Raw genomic sequence first — 23,238 nt, 5'->3', positions numbered from 1 at the left:
TGCTGAACTGACCTGCGGCCTGCGTCGGGGGAGTAAGGGTCTCTGTCAAGTTGTTCTCTGACTTCACACACACACACACACACACACACACACACACACACACACACACACACACACACTGTCTTTTTTTTTTTAGATTTATTTATTATGTATACAGCAGGTATGACTGCAGGCCAGAAGAGGGAACCAGATCTCTTTACAGATGGTTGTGAGCCTCCATATGGTTTCTGGGAATTGAACTCAGGACCTCCGGAAGAACAGTCAGTGCTCTTAATCTCTGAGCCATCTCTCCAGCACCACATACACTGTCTTTTAAATGAGAACTGATTATCTGCAGGACCCATGGACAACCTCCAGTTTTAACTGTGAGCCAAACACAGGTTCAAATCTCTGCTTCTGTCCAACTGCTAACCCCAGGCACATTACCTAGCCACCCCAGACCTCTGTTGCAGTATGTAAAATGGGGGTGGACTCCCCTTCCCAGCATCCTCTGTCCTAGCTTCCTTGATCTAACCTGTAATCTCAGGCTGAGGCAGGAGGATTATGAGTTCTAGGTCACCCAGGGCTACATAGTCAGATTCTGTCTCAAAAGAACAAACGTAATCAGTGGAAAAAAAAAAAAAAACTAACACCGCATGTTACGTTATTTAGATCTTTCCCAAGGGATAAGCCTCAGAAAGGCAAAGTGGGCCCTGTATGGGCACGGAACACCCATCCTGCTGCAGTAACTTGTGAGGAAAACACCACAGAAATGTCAGACACCATACCAAGGTCTGCAGGTGGCTGGCCGCTGCCACACCTGATCACGTGACTGCAGGGTGAAAGCATATCCACAAGCTGCTGGCATACAGCTGGTGCTTATGTAGTGCTGGCTTCCTCTCTCCTTCCCTGCCAGGATTTTGGAGCTCTCTGGAGGCAGGGAAGGAACCATAGGAGCTAACACAGGGTGCTCACAGCCAGGACGACCAGGAAACCTACCGCCCAGGGACTTGGTGTCCTGCAGCACCCATGCTGAACACGCAGACCTCTTCCCCAGACACTGGGTCTCCAGGTTACATGTCACCCAGTCTTGAAGCTGCCAACCACAGCAGAAGGGACACAGGGTCCCCACACTCCAGGAGAGTCCCAGACGAAGACTATTTTCATACAGCCGCAGACAGGCCCGCCCCTGTCCCAGGCTACCCTCTGAGCAGGAATGGAGACTCCGAGCCTTGGTTTGTCCTTTTGTAAACTGGTAGTGCTTCTACTTAGGGTGCTTACTTAGGAAAGCATTCTAGGATGTTCTAAGCTTTCAGTGAGTTAATGGGACCCCATAGTCAGGAAGCCAGATGGGTCTTAAGTACCATCTGGACCAGGACCTTTTGGCTTTTCCCCTCCAGAAAAGCCTCAACATAGGAATTCTGAATAAATCCAAGGGTCCTTCTCAAATGGCCTTCAAGCAACATGTTTGGTCCACAGTCATTGTTCTCAGGACCCAGGATGACACCTGGAATACAGAAGAATTCAACAAGCACCCACTGAATGAATGAACCACCCAGGATGACAACCAAGCCTCACACTACTGGGTTGATGCAAGAGGTACCCCAAGCCTAAAGGAGGGGCAGCTTTCCTTGGCTCTTATCCTGCTGCTCACAGTGACATCAGTGCCCCTCACCAGTTCTCTAGAAGAGTGTGTGACCAACACATAAGAGACCAATGCCGGCAGAACCTGACTACATGCCTTTTCCACTGATCTCACTCAATCCAAGGGGTAGAGCTCGCTGCATTTCACAGATGGGAAAACCAAGGCTTGGAGGGTCCATTCGCCCACACTCGCAAAGACGCTAAAACTCCAGGCCTGCCTGATTCCCAAGGCTCTCCCAACTCTACCACAACATGGTCTGATTTTAAAAGAAAATAGTGCCCGCTTTTAAGAAGGACCTCCAGGCGCTGGAAGGTTGGTTCAAAGGTTAAGAGCATTGTCTAATCTTCCAGAGGATTCGGTTTCAATTCCCTGCACCCACATGGCAGCTCACAACCATGTGTAACTCCAGTTCCGGGGGATATTGCACCCTCTTCTGGCTTCTGGGGCATTAGATACACAAATAGTAGACACACACACACACACACACACACACACACACACACAGAGAGAGAGACAGAGAGAGAGAGACAGAGAGAGAGACAGAGAGAGAGACAGAGAGAGACAGAGAGAAAGAGAAAGAGAGAGAGAGACAGAGACAGAGAGAAGCAAAACACCTCTAGACATAAAATATAGTAAGAAATTATAATAAATTAAAGGGCCCTCCAGTCCTCCACTACAAGCTGGGATCATCTGGTGCCTCGGGGCAGCATCCTGGGGTACCTTCCTTCACAAAGCAGGCTGACAGCCAACCACATGCAGCTGGGCCCCCGCCAAGCTGAGACCTGGCAGCACCATAGAACAAAAAGCCCTTCCCATTCAACACTCAGCACTTGGGTGCCAGCCACGGAAGCTCAGAGCACGGGGAGAGACAGCCCACGCTCCTGTGAATGGGCCACATCAGAGGAGAAGAACGTGACCCTGTTCCACACCTTCACACAGGCAGCCTTTTCCCTGGCCTGCCCTCCACAAGTGTGCCCTCTGCAGCTGATGCTCCAGGTGACTTGCGTAGAGTCCATCTAGCCTGCCTGCCTGCCTACCCGCTGGCTCTGACCACCCCGTGGACAGCTAGCAGACATAGTCTTCTCAGCTAGTGATCGGCCTGGAGACCGCCATGTCTCTTTGTTCTTTAAAACTCCAAAGCCAGATCCTGCGGGTCCTGGGAGCCCCACCCATCCAGGTCATGACTCCCTTACCGCTCATTCTCACCATCCTGCTAGGCAAAGCCAAGTGCCCATGAGTGCCCACTGCTGCTAAGCACTGCCAAGCAGAATTGTTCTGGGCAGCTGAGACAAACAAACTGAGTCCTTTTATCCCTCTGCTGCTGGAGACAGTCCCTGCAGGGTGGTTGGTACCCAGGGACATTTTAAGGTGAATTTTCCCTGACCCAGTCGCTCCATTCCCGAGACCATCTCCTATTAGTCTACCGGCGCGGGGGCCCGGAGACAAAGCATTCACCAGGAGGTGACCCAAGTGTCCCTCTGTAGGGTACAGTAAGCCTTGGGGCAGGCACACTGGAATACCACACAGACCAGTGTCAAGTTCTTGATACGCTGATAAAGCAGCATAAATACCCTGAGGAACACAGTGAACCCAGAGAGCAGGGGCCATCTGCACAAGACCAGCTGCTGTGATAGGGAGAACCCAAATACACACCAGCCAGACGGCGAGCTGGCGCTGCCTGGGGACAGGGACTCAGAAATCAAGGCAGCTCTTTTGCTCTGTGAGTACATACACGTGCGCGTACACACACACACACACACACACACACACACTCCTTTATACATTGAGACAGGGTTTCTCTGTGTAGCCTTGGCTGTCCTGGAACTCACCTTGTAGACCAGGCTGGCCTCAAACTCAGAGTTCTGCCTGCCTCGGCCTCCTGAGTGCTGGGATTAAAGGTGGATGCCAACCCTTCCACACCACCCCTACCCTCGGCTAGACTTTTTTTCTTTTTTTGAGACAGGGTTTCACATAGCCTTAAATGGTTGATTATCTTGCCTCTACCTGAAATTACACAGTATTGAAATTAGAGAGCTCTGTCATCAGACTTCAGATAGCTTGCCAGGGCCACAAAATGTCCTAGGCATGGAAGGAAGGAGGTCTGCCAATCAGACTCTGACAGCCCCAGGCAGGCCTGAGAGTAGCCAGTCATCTGCATCCCAGCAGGGACCCTCTGCTTGTCCTCTGTGTGCCTGCTCTCTCCAAGGGGGACTCTCCCCCCAAGGGGGACTCATGGATCTTGGGGGGGGGGGGCTTCTCACTGCTGTGAGTGCAGCGCTCAATAAACTGCAAGGTGCATTCATGAGATACCGCTGCCACACAACGACGTCACTCCAGCGTCACTCATGGGCGACACCATGACACCTACATTCCCCCACCATGATGCCCTGCTCAGGCCCTACTGCACCCTAAAGCCACTACAGTAACTTCTTCCCAACCTACAATGTTCTCCACCGCACTTGTCAGAGGGACCTCCACAGCATCTGCGATGCCAGCTCACATCCTTGGCTCCCCATCCTGCCATGGCTCCCACCTTCCCTCCTAACCTGTTCCTCTCACCTTCCACTCAAATGTTGATGCTTTAAAGAACTGTGTAGGGGAGTACCGAACAAGAAGACCAGGGCAGCAAACCGACGGGAAGCCAGACATCATGGGTGCACAGCTATCCACTCTACCTCCCTCCCTCACGGGCCCCCTGACGGCACCCCCCCACCCGCCCGCCCACCCGCTCTTTCCCCAGCACCGGTTCTGCGGTCGGCCCTTTCCCATTCACATCTTATGTTCTGCCTGGTTGATGTGTCTACTAGCAAGTCAGCTCTGTGCACGCAGGGCTTGTGTCTGTCTGAACCACAGCACCCAGCACATGAAGGTAAGCTGCAGATCTTTTCCAAGAAAAGGGACACATCTTGCCAGGATGGGAACTAAAAGAGGGGGCCGGCCTGGACGTGTGTTTGCAGCAGCCGGCTGCCCTGCTGCCGTCCAGTCAGCACTTGGAGATGTAAATTCATCCTCAGAGTGGGCCAAATCGTTTCCTTTTGACTGCAGGCCAGCCGTTTATTGGCCGCAGCAGTCCCCTGGAGACTGGCAGAGGCAACAATTATAAAAGGGCCCGCCCGCCGGAGCATGGGGCCCCCACACAGCCCTTCCCGTACCACCTCCTCCTTCCGACAGCTACGGAGAAAGATTGGCTGAGCACGGCTTGTTTGCAAATATGACTCATTTCTTTGATTCTAATAGAATCTAATGATCCATGCTGGGCTCCCAGGGGGCTCTGCAGGAGCCTCGGAGGAAGGTCTGGCTCCAGCCTGCTGAAGGGCGTTCGGCCAGACCTGGCCCCGCCTGTCCTCCAAGGCCTGTGGAGGAAGCAGGAGGTTTGGGGACAGAGGTGACCTGAGAGGGTGAGGACCCAGTGGGATGAGGCTGTGGCAGAAGCTCAGTGGCCCCATCACGCAGCCACCAAACATACCCTAATGCCAATGTTAAAATGTCAGTCTCTGGGGCCGAGTGGCTTCTCACGGGAATCGGAGCTGCTGAGGCTGAGAAGGTTGCCTGACTTTGCAGACAGGGTAAGTGTGGCAGGGTCACGCTGACAGAGGAGTCCATGCCTGACCAGAGACTGGAGACAGAGATGTGCACGCACACAAGCAGTGCACCATGTGACCTGTGGTCATGGACTTGGCTCCAAGGCCTGCCCTGTATCCCAGGGGTGGGAGATGGGGTGGAACACAGACAAAATGTTCACTAAGGACGGACCTGTGTCCATGCTGGGTCCCCAGAACCCTAAGCACAAATAGCTTGTCCAGGTTCCTTAATGTTAGAGAGCAGATGTGAATGCTGGGGCCAGGTTAACTCTGGCTCACAGACCATGGATGGGAGACTCAAGCTTGAGTTCCAACTGCCCTGACCTCAGAGGCCTGGGACACACGCTACACTTAGACCACACTGGGAAGGGGAGTTCCCCTCTGAGGTCCTCCTGCCTCCATGGTAACCAGCAGAAGGGAGGGGCCACAGGGTGGCTGACAGAGTCCTCCAGTGATTAGAAACTGGGGGGGGGGAGTTCTGCTCCCACTGTGCCTGTTACCTTTGGCTCCAAGACCTCCAGATCTGGTTCAGGTAAAGAAACAAGGGAAAACTGCCTGGGCCTGGGCCTGGGCCTGGGCCTGGGCCAGAGCTCAGTGAGCACTGCTGTACCCACCCTCTCCTTTCTGGCAGGGTCAGATCGCAGTGTGGGAAAAGCAGAGGAAAGCTCGGAGCCAGGGATGGACCAGAGCTTCAAGGAAAAGGCAGGGAGAGAGAAAGAAGCCAACGAGTGTCCTTTACCTGCATATAGGAGTCGCTCAAGGGCTGTGGTGTGCACAGGGAGAGTCGCTAGATTCTGAATGCCTGATGCAGGGCCAGTGAACTGCACAGGAAAAGGATGGAAGAGTTTCCCACAGAGGCTTACTCTTTTCCCTACTTAAGAAACCTCAGCGGCCAGCAAGAGGGCTGACTGGATTAAAAAGTACTTGCCACTGAATCTGACGACCTGAATTCAGTCCCTGGAACTCATGTGAAAACATAAGGGAAAAGCCGGGCAATGGTGGTGGTGCACACCTTTAATCCCAGCACTCGGGAGGCAGAGGCAGGCGGATTTGTGTGAGTTTGAGGCTATCCTGGTCTACAAAGCGAGTTCCAGGAAAGGTGCAAAGGTACACAGAGAAACCCTGTCTCGAAAAACCAAAAAAAAAAAAAAAGAAGAACTGACTGGACATAGCTATCCTTTGACCTCCACAGACATCATGATGTGCATACCTCAACCCTCCTAAAGTAAATTAAATGGAGGAGGAGAAGGCTTTGCGTCGGCACAGCTCACTGCGCCCACCCTTTCACCTTCCGTACCCCTGTTTCAAGCCCCAGACAAGGGGAGGTTCTTAGAAGCAGGAAGCCCTCCAGACTTGCTGATGCCCCTGCCCACCGCACCTCTGGACACGGGTTCAGCAGGAGGCTGCCCTGGGGCCTCCGCTCAGCCAGCTTTGCAGCTCTGCTCAGTGGACCCCAGGCTCAGGTTCTGTGAATGCCAAGGTATTCCCAGAGGTTCTTGTAGAATTCAAAGTCAGGTCAAGGGCCTGTGCAGGCCAGTGTGGGCAGAAGCCAGCACCCCTTGGGCACAGCACATCCACAGACACCATGGGAGAGCCTGCAAAAAAAGCCTGGGGAACCAGGCATCTTCCTAAAGTCTGTCTCTGGGCCTTCCTGGTGAGAAACAAAGGCCAAGGGCTTTGCGCAAGGCTTCTAGAACACAAGGTGCTGGAATAGACTTGGGCTGGACATGTCTGAGGAGAAGGCAAGGGCACTGAGCAGACACGTCTTCCAAGAGCTTCTTGTCACAATGACAGGTGCCAGGCAAAGGCAAAAAGAGCGTGACTCCCTTGCCACCAGAGCCTGTGGACATTTGAGGGGACCACATAGAGATTCTAAATGCCCCCCCCCCCAAAGGATGCTTAACCACAGTGATGACGCAGCATGAAGGGACAGCTTTTTAGGGTGGCCATGCAGGAGCTCATCCAGCTGGGGCTGCGGTGTAGCCCCGAGGACAGTACTGGGATCATCCCATATGGACACTGAGGCCCGAGACAGAAGGGCAGAATGAAAGTTCAAACTTAGAAGGTAATGAGGTTCGGCAGATAGCTTAGAGGCTGGCCAGGCGCCAGAAGTCCGCGGGGGGTGGCCCTGGTACCCAAGCCATGCCAAAAACAGTACAGAAAGGCCAGGGCTGGTGGCCTTGGGCCCTCCCCCCCCCTTCAAGGGAAATGAGTGAAATGCCAACATTCCTTTGTTTAAAACTCTCAGCTCTCTGAAGGGTGGGGAACGTGCATTTAACAGCCCCTTTTGTTTTGCTAGTGGAAAATATACACATTAGGAGACCCAAAGTCCCCAAAGCCCAGGGCCCTGCCTGTGGATAGAGTACAAAAGGCTCAGGCATGGCACCGGCCACCCACGAAAGACCACCTCCAACAAGTAAGAACAGCCGGCCCATCCTCGTCGGAATCACAGCGCAGCTCCCTCCTGATGGTCCCTAGTTTGGCTTCCTTGAAGTAGGGTAACACCTCAAAGGCAGCCACTGTCCACCAAGGAGAGGGAATCTCATCTCCCGGGAGTCAGGGACAGGCTTCCTCTGCCTTGGCTCTCCGCCGCACGTGGGGCCTCATCTCAGTCGTTTCCAGAGGTGAGAGGCTGTCCCTGACTGAGCACCCTGAGTTAAGAGCACGTGCTTATAAGGGAAGTGATGGACACCAGGGTTTCTAATCAGCTTCCAGGAACTGTTGTCCTGGAACACACGCTCATGAGAGTTCCCCAAATGCCATCAACACAAGGAGCTAGCTATGTGCTGTTCACGTGCTGGGGCTTGACTGTCTATTGCTCCAGAGCTGCCTATGACAAAGCCAAAACGGGGAAAGACTGAGTGATGAGACCACATACGCCCTCCACTCCTAACCCCCTCTCCACTGTGAGGCCAGCCACAAAAGAGGGACCCACAGACACATGAAGGAGCCCAAGAGCAGGCCTACCAAACTGAGCACAACCCAAACTGGCACCAATTAGTCATGAGCTCAACAAATAGTACTTGATTAAAACCAGCATGTTGGGAATGGTTGTTACGTCGTCAGAGCTAACTAACTGATACGTAGTTTTACTATCAACTCACATTTGCATTTGAATAACTACAGAAATGTATTTTTCTCTGTGGTAACAATGTTTTTCCCAAAATATATTAAGAAAATTATAATTTTCAAACACATATTCACCTATATTTGGAGAAAATTCTCTCACAGGAATCCCATGGAATAAGAACTATATGTTTTCCTCATTTGACAGGTAAACTAAGGCTCAAAGGGCAGTGGGGTGACTTGCCTAAAAAATCAAATAGCCATCAGGTGGGAAACCAGGATTCAACTCCATCTTGTATGAGACAAAGGCATGGAGTTATCTCCAGCTGTGTGTCTTCCTTCCCTCCAGAGACAGGGTCTCCCACCATCAAGATGAAGATACGTCCCCATAGCCCTGCCCAGGCCCCTCCTCCTTCCCACGGCCTTACTTACTCCCAGAACTCGATGACAGGTGAGGTGAAGTTGGTGGTGCTAATGGCGACCCAGAGAGTCTCATTCTTACGCAGGGTGTCCTCCATGCAGTGCGGGGTGTTCCAGCTGTGGTTGCAGTGGGCCCAGGGAAGCTCGTTCTGGAAGGACTGGAATAGGTAGTACGTGGCCCAGGCCAGGATGACAATGTAGTACACATTCAGGAGGGACACGATGACAATGGATGCGTAGCCAATGCCTGGGGGCGAGGCAAGCAAAATGGACACACGTCAAAAAGAAGGCCCATTCAACTGGGGGGGCACTGGTCTGCCTAGGCTGTGGACCACAGGGGCCTGCTCACCAATAAGCAGAAAACAGTCACAGGATGAAGGAGTCACCGGACAAGAGGACATGTGACTGAGTGGTCAGAGAGATGGTGGCTGGATGGACCACAGGAATGAAAGAAGTAGGAACAAGACAATGATTGTGCAGTTGGACGGTCAGATGAGTGGACAGAAACATGGATGGACAGATGGACGAAAGGACATGTGAATGAGTGGTCAGAGAGATGGTGGCTGGATGGATCACAGGAATGAAAGAAGTAGGGATAAGACAATGATTGTGCAGTTGGATGGTCAGATGAGTGGATAGAAACACGGATGGACAGACGGATGGATTTTTCTATAAAAATGGACAGATAGAAATATAGATGGCCAGATGGATAGAAATACGGATGAGTAAATAGAAACATAGATGGGTAGATAGAAATACGGAAGGATGGGCAAGAATAGAGAGATGATAGAGAGATGAATAGATAAATGAAAATATGGAGGGAAGCATGGGTGGATGGGTAGATGGAAATGTGGATGGCTGGATGGAAACAGAGAGATAGATGGATGGACAGATAGATGGATAGAAACGGATGGATGGATGCAGAGCTAAAGAACAAACTTTACATCCATACTTGAATATTGATTTGTTTTTTATATATATATTATATATATATATTATATATATGGTCTAACTCTTGATATGTGTACATATGGTGGTTGGTTGGGAGGCTGGATAGATGGAAGAAATGGAGGTGGAGGGCCTAATTATTGAGTGGCTTAATGGAAGCAGAAAGTGGTAAACACTTACGCGGGTGAGTAAAGGAAGGGGCTCATATTCCCACTCCCCCACTCAGTCACAGTAGTGATTACTCCAAGTATACACTCAGCACCAAGCACATAATGGAGCCACCATCAATAGAGTGCTGGCCACACAGACAAAACACTCAGACATGACTGTCATTCTGTTCTCACAGCAACTCTAGAGAGTGAGAACACTGTTTTCTAGATGAAAAAATTGAGGTTCAATGATTTCCCTAAAACCACCCCATGGAGAGGAGGAAGTGAGGCCTGAAGCCAGCCTGTCCTCCAGATTCCTGCATTTGGAGATTCCTGCCAGCTCTCACGTATCCAAACACCCATCGAGCTGGCCCAAAGGGGACTTTCTGAGCAGCCAGGAACCTGCTGTATCTCCCTTCTCCCTGCCTCTTGGTGACAGTGACATCACATCATGCTGAGGCCCTGCATCTGACTGAAACACGTGAGGAGATCTGATGAACACAGAAGACAGGAGGTGTCACTAACAACCGGCGGACTCAGTGCATACAGACCCAGCTGACCCCAGCTACATACTCACCAGAGAACAAGGGGCAGATCTTCTCCCAGCACGTGATGCCCCCTTCTGAGGTGTACTGGCCTATGATGACCTCCAGGAAAAACACAGGCAGGCCGCTCCCGAACAGGAAAATAAAATACGGTATGAGGAAAGCACCTGCCAAGAGAGCAGAGGGGACAGGGTGAAGCTGTGACTGTCAGAGCATGGCCAGGAAGGTGCTCACTCAGGCCCTCCCAACCAAAGGTATCAGAGGAATGAGGGATGCAAGCAAGGAGGCCAAACTCAGACTCCACTGAAGATTCTCCAGGCCTGCCCACTGGCCCCACCCACGAATCTGCAAATCTACCAGGTTCTTCAAGGCACCAGGCCAGTGCCTATGCCTGTCACATGCCTGCCTTCTCTACAGTATCCTTCCCAATGGAAGTGGCTCAGTCTTGCTAGGGACACACGACCAGGTACAGCACTACTTCCTGCTGGAACTTCACTCATCTGCCACAGGCCGGCCAGGGCCAGTGGCCAGGAAGGTCCAGACGGTGGGGTGGAAGGCTGGTGGGGGGTGGGGGGTGCCAGGGAGACAGGGAACACAGTATCCGAGGGGGTCAGTCCCACCTACATACACTAAGGGCTTCAGCAGGTCCATAAACCCTGTGAAATTATGGGCACCTTGGGTCTAGGCTATCTGCTTTGTTCTAGGGAGCATCTAGGATACTCATCAGAGTTCCCAGGGTGTCTGATACCTAATGAGGTCAAGAAACCAGGTGCTAAGAGGAGGTTCCCCCAAAAGCAGCTCTCTTACCATGGCAGCAGGAAGTATGCCCACCTTTATAGTCACCTGGCAGGTGGTTGCCACCTACATTAATCTCCTCTGGCCCCGCTCTGCACCACGAAGAACATCTCTAGGCTGGAACTGCCTAACTTTGACACCCGAGAGGGCTCACTCAGAGGAGGAGACACAGCCCACACAAAAATCCAACCCAAACCCCCCAACTCAACCCACCACAGCTAGAATACCTTCATGGCTCTCCTCCGCTTCCCCTCCCCCTCTGCATTATGGCAAATGATACTGGTGTGTCATTTACTGAAAGACAGAACTAGCTTTTGGGAATACATAGGGCGAGGTTAAAAAGCAAAATCAGTATCAAAGATGCTAAAAGAGAAGGCTGTGAGCTCAGAGGTGGTGGAATGGAGGAATAGGGGGCATGAATGTCTGAGGTGGAGGGGGCATGGGTCAGACAGGACAAACCAGGGGATCGGAGAGGGTGAGGGAGGGTCCTCCAGAAGGTAACCTAGCCAGAGGCTAACACCCCTGTACTCAGGCATGCCGACCCTGTGTCCGAGGTGCAGCTGAGGCAGGGTATACCTGGCCTGGAGAAGGTCACAGAGCAGGAAAAACTCTCTCACACCCTGACCCCAGCCCTCGGTTTGAATCACTCACCTCCACCATTTTTGTAGCAGAGGTACGGGAAACGCCAGACGTTGCCCAAACCCACGAAGCCTCCGGCCACAGACAGCACAAAGTCAATCTTGCTGGACCACTTCTCCCTCTGAGGGGGCTTCCCCTCAGCCTCATCCTCAGGCCGTGTGCCTGGGCTCTTCCCTGGCGAAGGCTTCAGGATGTCTTTGTGGAAGTCTTTCAGACATTGCAGCTTCTCTTTGGTGGCCATTTCCTCGTTTTCTGGGGGAGGCAGAACCAACGTGGGTGATGAGGCCTATCGCAGTGACTTAGGACCAGTTCCTACCTCCCCAGGCTCCAGCAGGAGCTTCCACACCAAGAGCCCCCATCATAGAAGCCACTTCGACTCCAAGGATCTCAAAAACTCAGTTATGAAACACTTGCAGCCTATAGAAGCAACAGGCTCCATTTCCCAGGCACCAGGCTAAACCAAAGCACTGCTGGCCCAAGATTGTTCCCAAACATCCAGTTTCATTCAGCCTGTGTACCCTGGGCAGGCAGTTCCAGACATCTTCCAAAGGAGAGGCTACCTGCAGCTCTCCACACCAACAGACACTTCTAATTTCAGTTCTGCACAGAAGACAGCAACACACGTCTCAGTGACACCGCCACACAGAGCCTAGTGTGGGGCCTGACCTACAGGAGGCACCTGCTCCCAGGTGAAAAAGCAAAGCAGAAGATGGTGTTGGCCGCCCAGGACACTATACTGGGAAACAGGCTTCACCGTCAGGGTACAGAAAATAAACAATGACTGAATATGTTTGTAGCAGGAAAACAAAACAAAACAAAGCTTTCTTGTGCAGAATTATACAAGGATGCTTGTGGCAGCTGAGGATATGACGCCAGGGCAGAGTAAGTGTGGAATATGAGCAAGGAAAGCCTGGGTCCCATTCCCAGACTGTGAACCAGGGCTTGCCACTTACTATCCATTCTTCAGTCCTGTCGACTCCCGGCTAAACCCATGGACCCTAGCAAGCAGGTGTCTTGCTTTCTGTTTCCCAGATGGGCTTGGACAGAAGGCAGCTTCCTAAGCCTGGCACAGATCAGGTCACCCTCCTGCTTGGCCTCTCTCCTAGGTAGAGGGTTGGACCAGCTGATGTTCACCCTCTTCTCCTAGCATCTCCTTGTGTCTCTGGAGCTTAGCTGAGAGGCACTGTCACATCGGCTGTGGTGGTCACCATCCACGGATGTCATCAAAGGACACATAAGCAGGTCCTTTGATAAGAAATTAACCAAGCACATCTAGAGACCCTGTCAAGCCAGGCTCCTGTGTGCAAGGGTTCACATACAGCCCGGCAGAGAGCTGCAGGGTAGGGATGAGCTGGCGAGGCGGCCAGAGCTAATGGCCCTCCCTGCTCTTTTCTGAGCCTCAGTTTCCCTAGCTGCAGAATAAAACGAGTGACAACAAAGGTAGCCACAAAGCCTAGGACACACCTTGTTTGTCTCCATGAGCCAAGTGAATCGCTGGCACTGAAATATCAGATTTCAGAGAAAAATGGAAATTTTCAAGTCCTCTTACCACACTGGAAGGTCAGAGCACACAGGGTCTGTGCTCCCCATGAGAACACCCACAGAAATAGATAAAGAGTGTGCTGTTCCCAGCTCAGGCCCTCTGGGAGAGCGCCTTCACCTGCTTGGCTGCAATCTGGCTTCCCACAGTCAACCCCTACCTGAGCACCAACCGCCCTGGTCGGGCACACTTCCCAGCTGGCGGTCTCTTCCATGACCAGACCAGAGGTTTGTGGAGATAAGGACCTGTCCTGTTTGGAGCTCTGAAGTCCGGCATACGGTAGGGCATCTGGAAAGTGCTGCCGCACCAACAGAACCTCAGTGCCAAGGGAGATGTGGTGAGACCTTGCACTAAGGTCCAGAGCGGCTGCCAGAGACATAGGGCATACAGAAGTGACATGCCAGGTCCCCGGGGGGCTTTGCAAGGAGCAGAGGCCCAGAAGCTCAATAACCCCACTTCCCCCACACCTCCTTCCTCCCACTGGCAGGCTTGGGGTGGAGGACCCCAATTGTTTTGCTATCTGGCAGTGAGCAGACCAAGAAAGGCTTCCTGGAGCCACCGGGCAGCCCCCGGAGTCCTTCCTCTGTCTGGGGGAGCATCCGCATGGCCTTTCTCTGTGGCTCCCCCGGGGCCCGCATGGCCCAGCAGGCCTGTGGCCACTGTGAAAACAGCTCGGGCAGCCAGCATTGTTCCTGCAGCAGGTCAGCAGCCCCCGATGGTTATCTGAACAGCTCATTGTGGCCTGCGGTGGGCGCATAATTGGAGGATGTGGGACTCCACTCCCTCCCAGGGAAGGGTCCGCTCAAGAATGACCTGGAGCCTCCAACTGAGAAGGGCTGATCCACCCTTTGGACACGTCTCAATCCTTGGGGTTGGGAAGACTTCACAAGGTCAGCCTAGCTTTTAAACTTAGGAGAAGAGCTAGCCTCCAGCACTCGGGAGGGAAGGGGGACAAGGGTCTCCTCGCCTCACAGGCAGCTACTGGCAGGGTTGGTCCTATAAGGAGCCAGACTCTAATGCCCTAAGGCTCGCTGCCCTGACAGCCCTGGTTCTATGTTCTGGACTCCGAGACCCGCTAACCACTCTCTACTCAGAACTCTCTAGAAAAATGGGAAGGGAGCAACAACTGGGGTTCCCAAGACCCCTGTCACTAGATTCTGCTTTGCTCCATGAGGACTCTATCCCTGCATACTCTAAGGACTCCATCTACCATCATGCTGCCTGAGGCTGAACCGTGATGCCTGGGGGCCTGAGTGAGGCAGTGCAGTGCCTGTCCTGTGCCTGGCGCCGCGGGGTCTCTGTGGGTCTCTTCAATCATTCCACCCAGGAGTGTGGTCCTCCTTCACCATCCGCTCTCCTCCCTGTGAGAGTGTGGTCCAAGAACCAAAATGTTCTCCATTTGCCCTCGGAGAACTCAGGGCCCAGTGGTCCTGCCTCAGCATCACCTCCAACCCTCAGGTTGGCTGCAAAGCACAGGGCTATACCATCTAGGGAGGGCATCCCCCAAGCCTCAGACTTTCCCTGGGTCCAGAGAAGGCCCTGCAGAGAGATACAGGTACCCTGTCCTTCTTCCTTCTTGGATTCTCGTTCCAAGCCCCTCACATGTGCCTGACCAGTGGCCCTGCAATATACCATTCCAGCAAGACCTGCAGATCCACTCGGCACATTCTTGGCATCCACCCCCACGTCTCTGTCACCATGGCAACCTTCTCTCAGCCAGCAGCCCCTAGCGCAGGCATCCTACAGCAGCCTCCCCATAGGTCTCCTTGCTGCTCTGCTGCCCCCCCCCAGCCTATTCTCATGCAGCAGCTGAAGGCAGTTTAAAAAAAAATCACATTCATAACGGACCTCAGCTCTCAGTCCATGGCTAGAGAGAAACACAAGGCCCTCTCCCATCCCTGGTCCTCTCAGATCCCCGGCAAGACCATTACAAACCCTTACTCCATGCCTTCCCCCGCTCCCCATGTGGAACAGCCCCACAGAAAAGCTCTGGCTTCTCCCACTCCCTACGCAGCGGCTCCAGGGCCTGTGGTAGGTAGCTTGGTGATGTGAGCCCCAACTAAGGGGCTGGGAGCCACTTAAAGAGGCTGAAGGACCTTAGGCAAGGCCCTCAGCCTCTCTGGTCTTCAATAGTCTCCTCTGCAGAGCGGTAGTGCCTGTCATGGGGCGCAGAGAAATGAGGGGGCGCACAGAATAGCATGAAGCACATAGCAAGCACTCCCTAATAACAGCTGGTGTCATTATTACCAACCCCAGGGTGGGCAAGGCCTTTATCCCACTCAGCGAGAGATGAACAAGGCCCAGCCAACTCTGAGGTCACTGGAACGAGCCAGTAATCACAGAGGCCCTGAGGCCTTTGCCTCAGCGCTTGGCTTCTCTGCCTCTGCCAGCCCTCTGCTGGCCCAGCCTGACTTCTTATGACACCCCCCCGAGGGTCCACCTCTATAGACTCCCAGCTAGTCCAGTCTACCCCCATGGTGACCAAGTGGCCACAGGACAGCACAGTGGGTCCCTTCACATCACCTGCCAGCAGCCTGCTTCTCTCAAAGGCAGGAGCTGTTGCTTTTGGCTCAGGGCCTAGGGTTGTTCTACAGTGGAGAAGATGCTGATTTCTCATTCTGGGAGCTTCCTCGTAGTTACCACAGCTACAGGTGATTACAATGCCTGGAGTTACAGGCTCCAGGCTGAAATGTGCCTCCCCATACAGCTGACATCACTATCCCTTTTCCAGGGGCAGCAGCCAGATCCAGATCCAGCTGTGCTTAAATGCTAGCTTACTTGAAGATCACCAGGCAAGTTTTGCCACCTACACAGCCCTGTAGGTTGGCCCTGGTGCCAGTGACATTGTGGGTTTGCAAGATGTACTTTTGTACTCTCTGGCCAGTTTTAAAACATCAGATTTTTTTAGTACCTAGGCTAAACTATTTCAGAACAGTTTCCTGTTCTGTCATTCTTTCGGGTGGGGTGGGGGTGGGGGAAGGGAGGGGCCAGGAAGGGAGGTGCACAAGAGGGAAGACAGTGTCTCATATATCCCAGACTGGCCTTGAACTCACAAATAGGAGGGATGACCTTGAACTTCTGATCCTCCTGCCTCTCTCTACCTTTCCCTCCGAAGTGCTGAAATTACAGATCGGCATCATCACACAAGGCTAACGTAGTTCTGGGGTCTGAACCCAAGACCTTGCACACGCCACACAAATGCTCTCCCACTGAGCGGCTCCACAGCCCACGGAGACTTAACATGTTCCCACACAAGAGAAGCGGGGGTACAAGCAGAGAAGATCTACCATGCATAGATGGGGTGCTGGGTCAGAGAAGCAGCCTGCCTAGTGCAGAGCCCACAGACTGGACACTCAGAGACATGGCTCCTGCCTGCTTTCCTCCCAGGGTCTGTGTACCCTCTCTGGCCTTCAGACATCCATGCACCAGCCAGGCAGTTCTTGAAGTTGATTTCAGCTGCCCCTGCCTCCCCAACAAATGTGCCTCTGTCCTCTAAGACAAGGGGGCACCAGGTCTCAAGCTGTCAGCGCCAGCATTCGCCTGCAGAACCTTAGCGCCCATCAACGACCCCTGCTAGAAATGATTAAAATCCCTCACTGCTGCTGCCTTCACCATCCAGGATCTCTTATCAAGGAGGCAGGCACGTGTCTGTTTCCTCTTGTACTTGTCCCCAGCCCACCCCAGTGCCTAGCACACAGCTTGTCCTCACAGAGAGCTTGGTGAGAGCTTGGTTGTCTCTTAGGGAGCCTCTGCAGGAGGAATGAGACGTTCTGTAGTCAGCGTGAGCGGCTCATGGTGGCCCACGCCTGTAACTCCCGCATTTGGGAGGCTGAAACAGTAGGATTGCAGTATTTGAGACTAACTTGTTCTACAAAGCATAACCCCGTCTCAAATAAAATAAAATAAAATAAAATAAACAAATACAGAGGCTGGAGAGATGGCTCGAGGGCTAAGAGCACTGGCTGCTCCTCCAGAAGACCCGGGTTTGATTCCCAGCACCCACATGGTGGCTCACAGCTATGTGAATCTCAGTTCTAGGGAATCTGATGCCCTCCTCTTGCCTCTGTTGACACCAGGCACACATGTACACATATAGACATGCAGGCAAAACAACTATCCTCATAAAAAAGATAATAATGATGATGAACAATTATAAAGGAGAAGAAAGAGAGCTGCATTTAATAGTACTATGTTTCCTGAGCACTCTGCTAAGTTCTCCCAGGCATTCCTTTAGTTAACTCTCTCCAAAGGTGCCTTCATGGGCTTGCTTTTGCTGATGGCAGGGCCTGGAGAGGTGAAGGTCTGTCTGTCTACCTGGGGCCACGGCCACACGATGCACACTTGAGCTGTGAATGGCTCCTAGGCCTGTCCAAACCTCCAAAGCCCATGTTCCCAACCAGGCGTGGCAGTCTAGGGATGCCATCTCCACAAGTTCATGAGTAAAAAGGGGCTTGGTGCCTTTAAGAAGCCAGCTGCAGGCCGCTGAAATGGCTCAGTGGGCCAAAGTGCCTTGCCACAGTTCCTAGGTGTGGCACCCCCATGACGGAAGGAGCCAACCGCCTCCTGCAGGTTGTCCTCTGACCTACGCGTGAGCCGTGTGATCAGTGCACACACAAGCTCACTAACACTCACTAGATGCAATTTTACAAAATTGAAAGCCAGCTGCAGGCCACTGGGCCAGCTGACAAATTAGGGAACCAAGCTCGAGGGCAAACAGGGAAGTGAAGGGCCACGTGACGTGACAGGCTGAACCAGGGATCATGGGACCCTGTGCACAGGGGCCTGCCTCTAGTCAGCAAGAACATCTCACAGATCAAAAGAGGTTCGCCGGAGCAAAGTCTCCACAGACTTAATAGCAAACATATAGGTGCAAGGAGCAGGAGGGCTGGGATCCATCAGTGATGTCTGAGCAGGGGCCTGGGATCCATCAGTGATGTCTGAGTAGGAGGGTTGGGATCCATCAGTGATGTCTGAGCAGGAGGGCTGGGATCCATCAGTGATGTCTGAGCAGGACTGGGATCCACTAGAATTGTCTGCCAAGGGTCTGCTGTTCTGCTCAAGTTCCATCCTTGGCCCTAAGAGGTGTCTAACCAGTATCACTGGATTAAGTGAGCTGGGTTAACAATGTTCTCTGCCCTCTGAGCAGGGTAGATGTTTCTATAAAGAAAAATGCAAGAGCCAGGGTGATGGCACTGGCTGGTAACCTCAGCTTTGGGGAGGAGACAGCAGGATCAGAAGTTCAAGGTCAACCTCAGCTACATAGTAAGTTTGAGGTTAGCCTGGACTACATCCGACTAGTTCAAAAAAAAATTTTTTTTTTAAGGAGAAATTATTTTTTAAAGCCTTTTTTTTTTTAAAAAGTACACCTTTAACCGATTTAATCATTTAATTGGATCACATGGCCTTCATCCTTTGGTAATCTATTTCTGCAAAGAGGCTAAGTCAAGCGTGACAACTGAGCCATCTCCAGGGGTCTGGCAGGCAAAGGCAGAATAGAAGAGCAGGGACCAGGGAGGATGGGCAGCTCTAGGCTCCCGCCACCAAAGGTGCCTCTGGGACTGGGATCCCCTGGGACCATATCCTCCATGGTGTCTCAAGAGAACTGGACTGTGCTAGTACATTTTCCAACTTCTCTAACACCTGTGCTCCAAACACAAAGAAAAAGGGGCATGGTCCAGCCAGGCCCACATTGGTCGGACTACCGGCCTAGCTCAGCCAACGAAGGCCCAGTGAAGGGCAGGGAGAGGCTTGTAAGGGTACACTGGCAAGGTTGGACTTGAGCCCCGATGGCTTATCCCCGTGAGGTCAGCCAGGAAGCTGGTGGTTTCACTGGGCAGAGCACAAAACAATGAGCAGTACTGCCCTCACCAGAATGAAAGTGAACTGCTAAAGCATTGTCTTAGCTCTCCATCTCTGGCCAGGGTGCCTGTCTACTTGGGGCTCAGCATCCCACTTCTAATCAGGCTGCCAACCCACTCTCTGAAGCACAGCATGGGCGCTGAGGCCCAGACCAGGAACGTTCTTGCTCCACATCCTCACCCAGAGGACCAGAGGACCTCCAGATGGGACCTGCCAAACTGAATTAATGCCTTTTGCCAGCTTACAGGGGGGCAAGCAGATAGGGTGATGTGGGTTCTGTTTGCAGCCACACACACAGCTGGGATTTATATCCAGACAATCCATGCTTTCCACCATAGTGCCACCAAGCCAAGCTCTATCTAGAAGATCTAGGGGAATAGAGTTCTGGGGGGGAAGGGAAAGCATACACAAAGACAGCCATCCTAGGACCTGGAAGGGTGACTTAGTGGTTCTTCCAGAGGACCTGGGTTCCATTCCCAGAACCCACAGTGGCTCAATCTGACGCTCTCCTCTGGCCTTTGCAGGCACTGTATGAACGTGGTGCAGACATGCATGAAGGCAAAACACCCATAAAACAAAGTTAAATCCATAAAAAAAAAAAAAGAGAGAGAGAGAGATAACAAGCCAGGTGTGATGGCAGACACTTTTAATCCCAGCACTCGGGAGGCAGAGGTAGGTGGATCTGTGAGTTTGAGGCTAGCCTGTTCCACATAGTGAGTTCTAGTCCAGCCAGAGCTACATGGTGAGACCCTGTCTTGAAAACACAAAGAAATAAAATTTTAAAAATAACTATATTAGACCAGAGGATGCCAGCGCCTGTAGGCACAAGATCTCTAGGCCAGGTTTAAACATAGGTTTATACTGAGTTTCCCACTGTCCCACTGACGGCTAAAAGCCTTTCATTTACAAGCCCCAGCTTTCCCTGGGTCCCTGGCCAGTCCTCCTTCCAGCTCAGGAAGAGGGTCTGAAGGGTCTGCTTGAAGTGTTATGTGACTTTCTGGTCATTTAACCCCAACACCCTGGAGCTACCTATTGCCTTCCTGAGCAGAGCCACTCATGGGATGGGTGGAAGGCATCCGCCTTTGCGTGCAAAGGACCAATGGTAGCTGACCTCCTTCCTTCCGGTTGAAGGTCCACCGCTGGTGATATAGGGAAGACACTGTCTCTGCAGGGCTAGCACCAGACTCCAGAGACGAAGGCGAGCTCTGCAAAGCACAGAGTCGTCCCCCCCCCCCCCCTTACAAAAAATGTGACTCCGGGCCTGGCTCAGAGTGGCAGTTCTCCCTTGTGGCAGGAGGTGGCTGTGTGGAAACAAAGCCCCATCTGTCACCTGCCTGTCATGTACTTGTTTGGTCTGGTTACAGGGTCATCCTATTGTTCCCTAAACTCAGAGACAGTGGGGGAAGCACATTTTATTAAAACAACACAAAAATGATGGGAAGTTCAGAGGAAAGGCAGAAGGGCTTCTGAGGTAAAAGAGACTGCAAAGGGGGGTACAGGGAAGATCCCTTCCCTCTGAGCTGGACACCCAAAGCCCAGGCTGGGGGCTGGGGGCTGGGGGAGTAGCCTAGTTACCAAATGCCATTCAGCATTGTGGTAACAGAGCTAGGCAAGAGGAGGAGGTGGGGGGGAGGAAGGGGGAGAGAAGAAGGGAGGGCAAGAAGGAGGGGAGAGGCAAATGAAGGAGCAAAGAAACGGGGGGGGGGGGGGGAGAAGGAGGAAGTAGGGAGGCCTGACCACACCACGGTGTCTCCTGGGTGCTCTGGGCCTGTCTGAGAAGCAGGGCCGGGCGTGCGCACCTGAAGACTTTGCACACACAAAGAAAGCTTCAGGGACGCCTGGCTCCCGACTTGGCCAACCACCTGTCTCCTTTAGTTCCTAGGTGGACAAGCTCTTGGCTCTGAGGGGGGGCAGCTCTGCTCCTCCCCGCTTTCTCCTCCCCCTCAGCGGAGGAGCCAGGGGAGGGTGAGTCAGCAGGCATCGGCCCCTGGCACTGACTCACCCAGCCACAGCGCTGTCATTCACCTCCGACAGCAGCGTCACTTCCCCGGCATCAGGGCCATGGGCCTCTTGTGGTGGGGGTGGGGCACCAGGGTCCTGGGGCAGGCACTGTGGAGCCCAGGATTATTTCTGGAGGCCTCCTCTGCCACTTCCACAAGCCTCCCCGCTTTCAAGCTACAGAAGCCCAAGGCTGCAACCTGTGTGCTCTGTAGGAAAGGGAAGCAGGGCCCTTCTCTTGCTCTACAGAATGCAAGGTAAGTCCCAAGTGTTAGGCCACCGTGTGACACTACCAGGCCCCTAAAGTTGTCACCCATACAGTCTGAAGTCATGGCTTCATGGAGAGCAGGCAGTGTACTCTGTCTGCTAGGTGGCCTCAGGCAAGCCATAGCCCTTGAGCCTCAGGCTTACCCTCTGTGCAGTGGGTGTGATGTCTGGGCGCAGTGTGTTATTTGTAAATGCTCCCTCCCCTCAGTGTCCCACAGGAAGGACATCCTTCCTTCCGAGCACCGAAGCCCAATCAGACTATGACCTAAAAGCATGGCAGGAGCAATCACCTACCCAGAACCACCCTCAGTTCTGGGCAAAGGGGAAGCTGGGCCTGCTTCCCCGTCCCTGCTTCCAGAAGCCGAAGACCTCCACAGGATGCTTTCTCACACCCCACACCTTGGCTCCAGTGCCCTTGACCAGGGACACCAGAGCATTCAAGAGTACTGACCAGAATCCTCACCAGACAGTGACGGCCACCACATCACCAGCATGTGCTGGTACACACACACCCCTCCCAGAGTTCCAGCGGCTTCCTGACATCAGGCACAGTACACACATCAGAGAGTGCTGAGGACCCTGTTGAGGCTCAGTGCGGGGTGGGGGTGTGCCGGGGTGCCGGCAGGACCACCACAAAGTTCAGTGACAAACACTTAGACTGTGGGCAAAAGAGAGTGACCAGGAACCTGTTCTCAGCCTCCGAGCACAACTTCCCCCAAGAAGATGAAGATTCTTTTTGTTGTTGTTGTTGTTTTGGAGAGCCCCGAATCTTAGCTTCAATTTCTATTATACAACACATTCCCTGAGTAGCTCTCCAGATGACTCTGGGGTGAACTTGCTGCGGTATTTCCCCAAAGGTTTGTCAAGTACCAGGGAAATCCCTGGGAAGCTGCATGATAGGGCGTCAGAAGCCCCGGCACATCCATACACAGTCCCACTCTGTAGGAGAGCAAACCAAGGCCCCGGCCCCACAGCACTCTGCCATGGGTGGCCCAACATGGGTGGCCGCAGGAGAGATGTTCCCGAGAGGGAACTAGAGAGGGGGGGGAGTGGGGACACTCCTGATACCCCCACCCTGCGGATATAGTAGGTGCCAGAGGCAGAGAATAAACTCCTATCGCAAACCTGGGTGCACGGGATTCATATCTAACTCTGTCAGGCTGACGGACGTTGGTGCAGCGGATGGCAGCGGCAGCGGCTTCCAGGGCTACAAGATGGTGCCTAACACCAGCTACTGCTTGGCTAGAAGAAAAACTCAGCGTTAAAATCCACGCGGGGAGTATCTGGAGGTCGACACAGCACAGCTGTGTCTTCCTCTGTGCATAGGGCATCTCCCAGAGCAACCCCAGCCTTTTCCTCTCCACGGCTAGCCCAGGTAAGCTCTCGTGATGTTCACCCGGGGTCCAGCACTGCCTTCCCGTGACCTGCCACTTAGGTGGCATCACAAGATGCAGCCACACCAACCGCTGGAGACTCCTCAGAGGCATGCCCCCAGCTCACTTCTAGCAATCTCTGCCTGGCGGCTGGGTCAGCCCCGGCTCAGGAGCTAGCGGTGACTCCCAGCTGCCTGCAGAGGTCTCTCAGAACTTTACCCGGAACCCAAGCTCCACCAACCCTTCCTACCCGGTCTTGGGTAGGTGAGGCCCCTTTGGTGTCCCAGGACCACCACATTCCCTGGTATTCCTCTTTCCATCTCCATACGCTTGGAGCACCCGTGTTTAAGGGGATACTACCTAGACTGGAAGCCTCCTTGGCCATCCCATATTGTGCCACATCACACCTACCATTCACCTGGGGCTCGGCTCTG

General features: G+C 53.1%; 1 protein-coding gene across 8 annotated transcripts in view; it reads right to left on the bottom strand.

Annotated features, from left to right (window-relative positions):
• The window catches only part of Slc6a6 (solute carrier family 6 member 6), a 75,043-nt gene that overhangs the window by 24,737 nt on the left and 27,068 nt on the right, over positions 1-23,238 (bottom strand). For 5 of the 8 annotated variants that reach the window (XM_006972545.4, XM_042273655.2, XM_015988961.3 and 2 more), the window contains 3 exons: positions 11,780-12,019; positions 10,366-10,500; positions 8,704-8,938 (listed from right to left, as the gene is read on the bottom strand). In XM_006972545.4, coding sequence (XP_006972607.1) covers positions 8,704-8,938; positions 10,366-10,500; positions 11,780-12,008 — 599 coding nt within the window. In that variant the 5' untranslated portion in view covers positions 12,009-12,019. Of the gene's footprint in view, positions 1-8,703; positions 8,939-10,365; positions 10,501-11,779; positions 12,020-22,556; positions 22,674-23,238 lie in introns of all 8 variants that reach the window. The other 3 variants (XM_015988946.3, XM_042273651.2, XM_042273653.2) reach the window with 1 other exon arrangement.

This window comes from Peromyscus maniculatus, chromosome 3, assembly GCF_049852395.1.
Source record: "Peromyscus maniculatus bairdii isolate BWxNUB_F1_BW_parent chromosome 3, HU_Pman_BW_mat_3.1, whole genome shotgun sequence".
NCBI lineage: Eukaryota > Metazoa > Chordata > Mammalia > Rodentia > Cricetidae > Peromyscus > Peromyscus maniculatus.
This window is presented reverse-complemented; position numbering and strand designations above follow the sequence as displayed.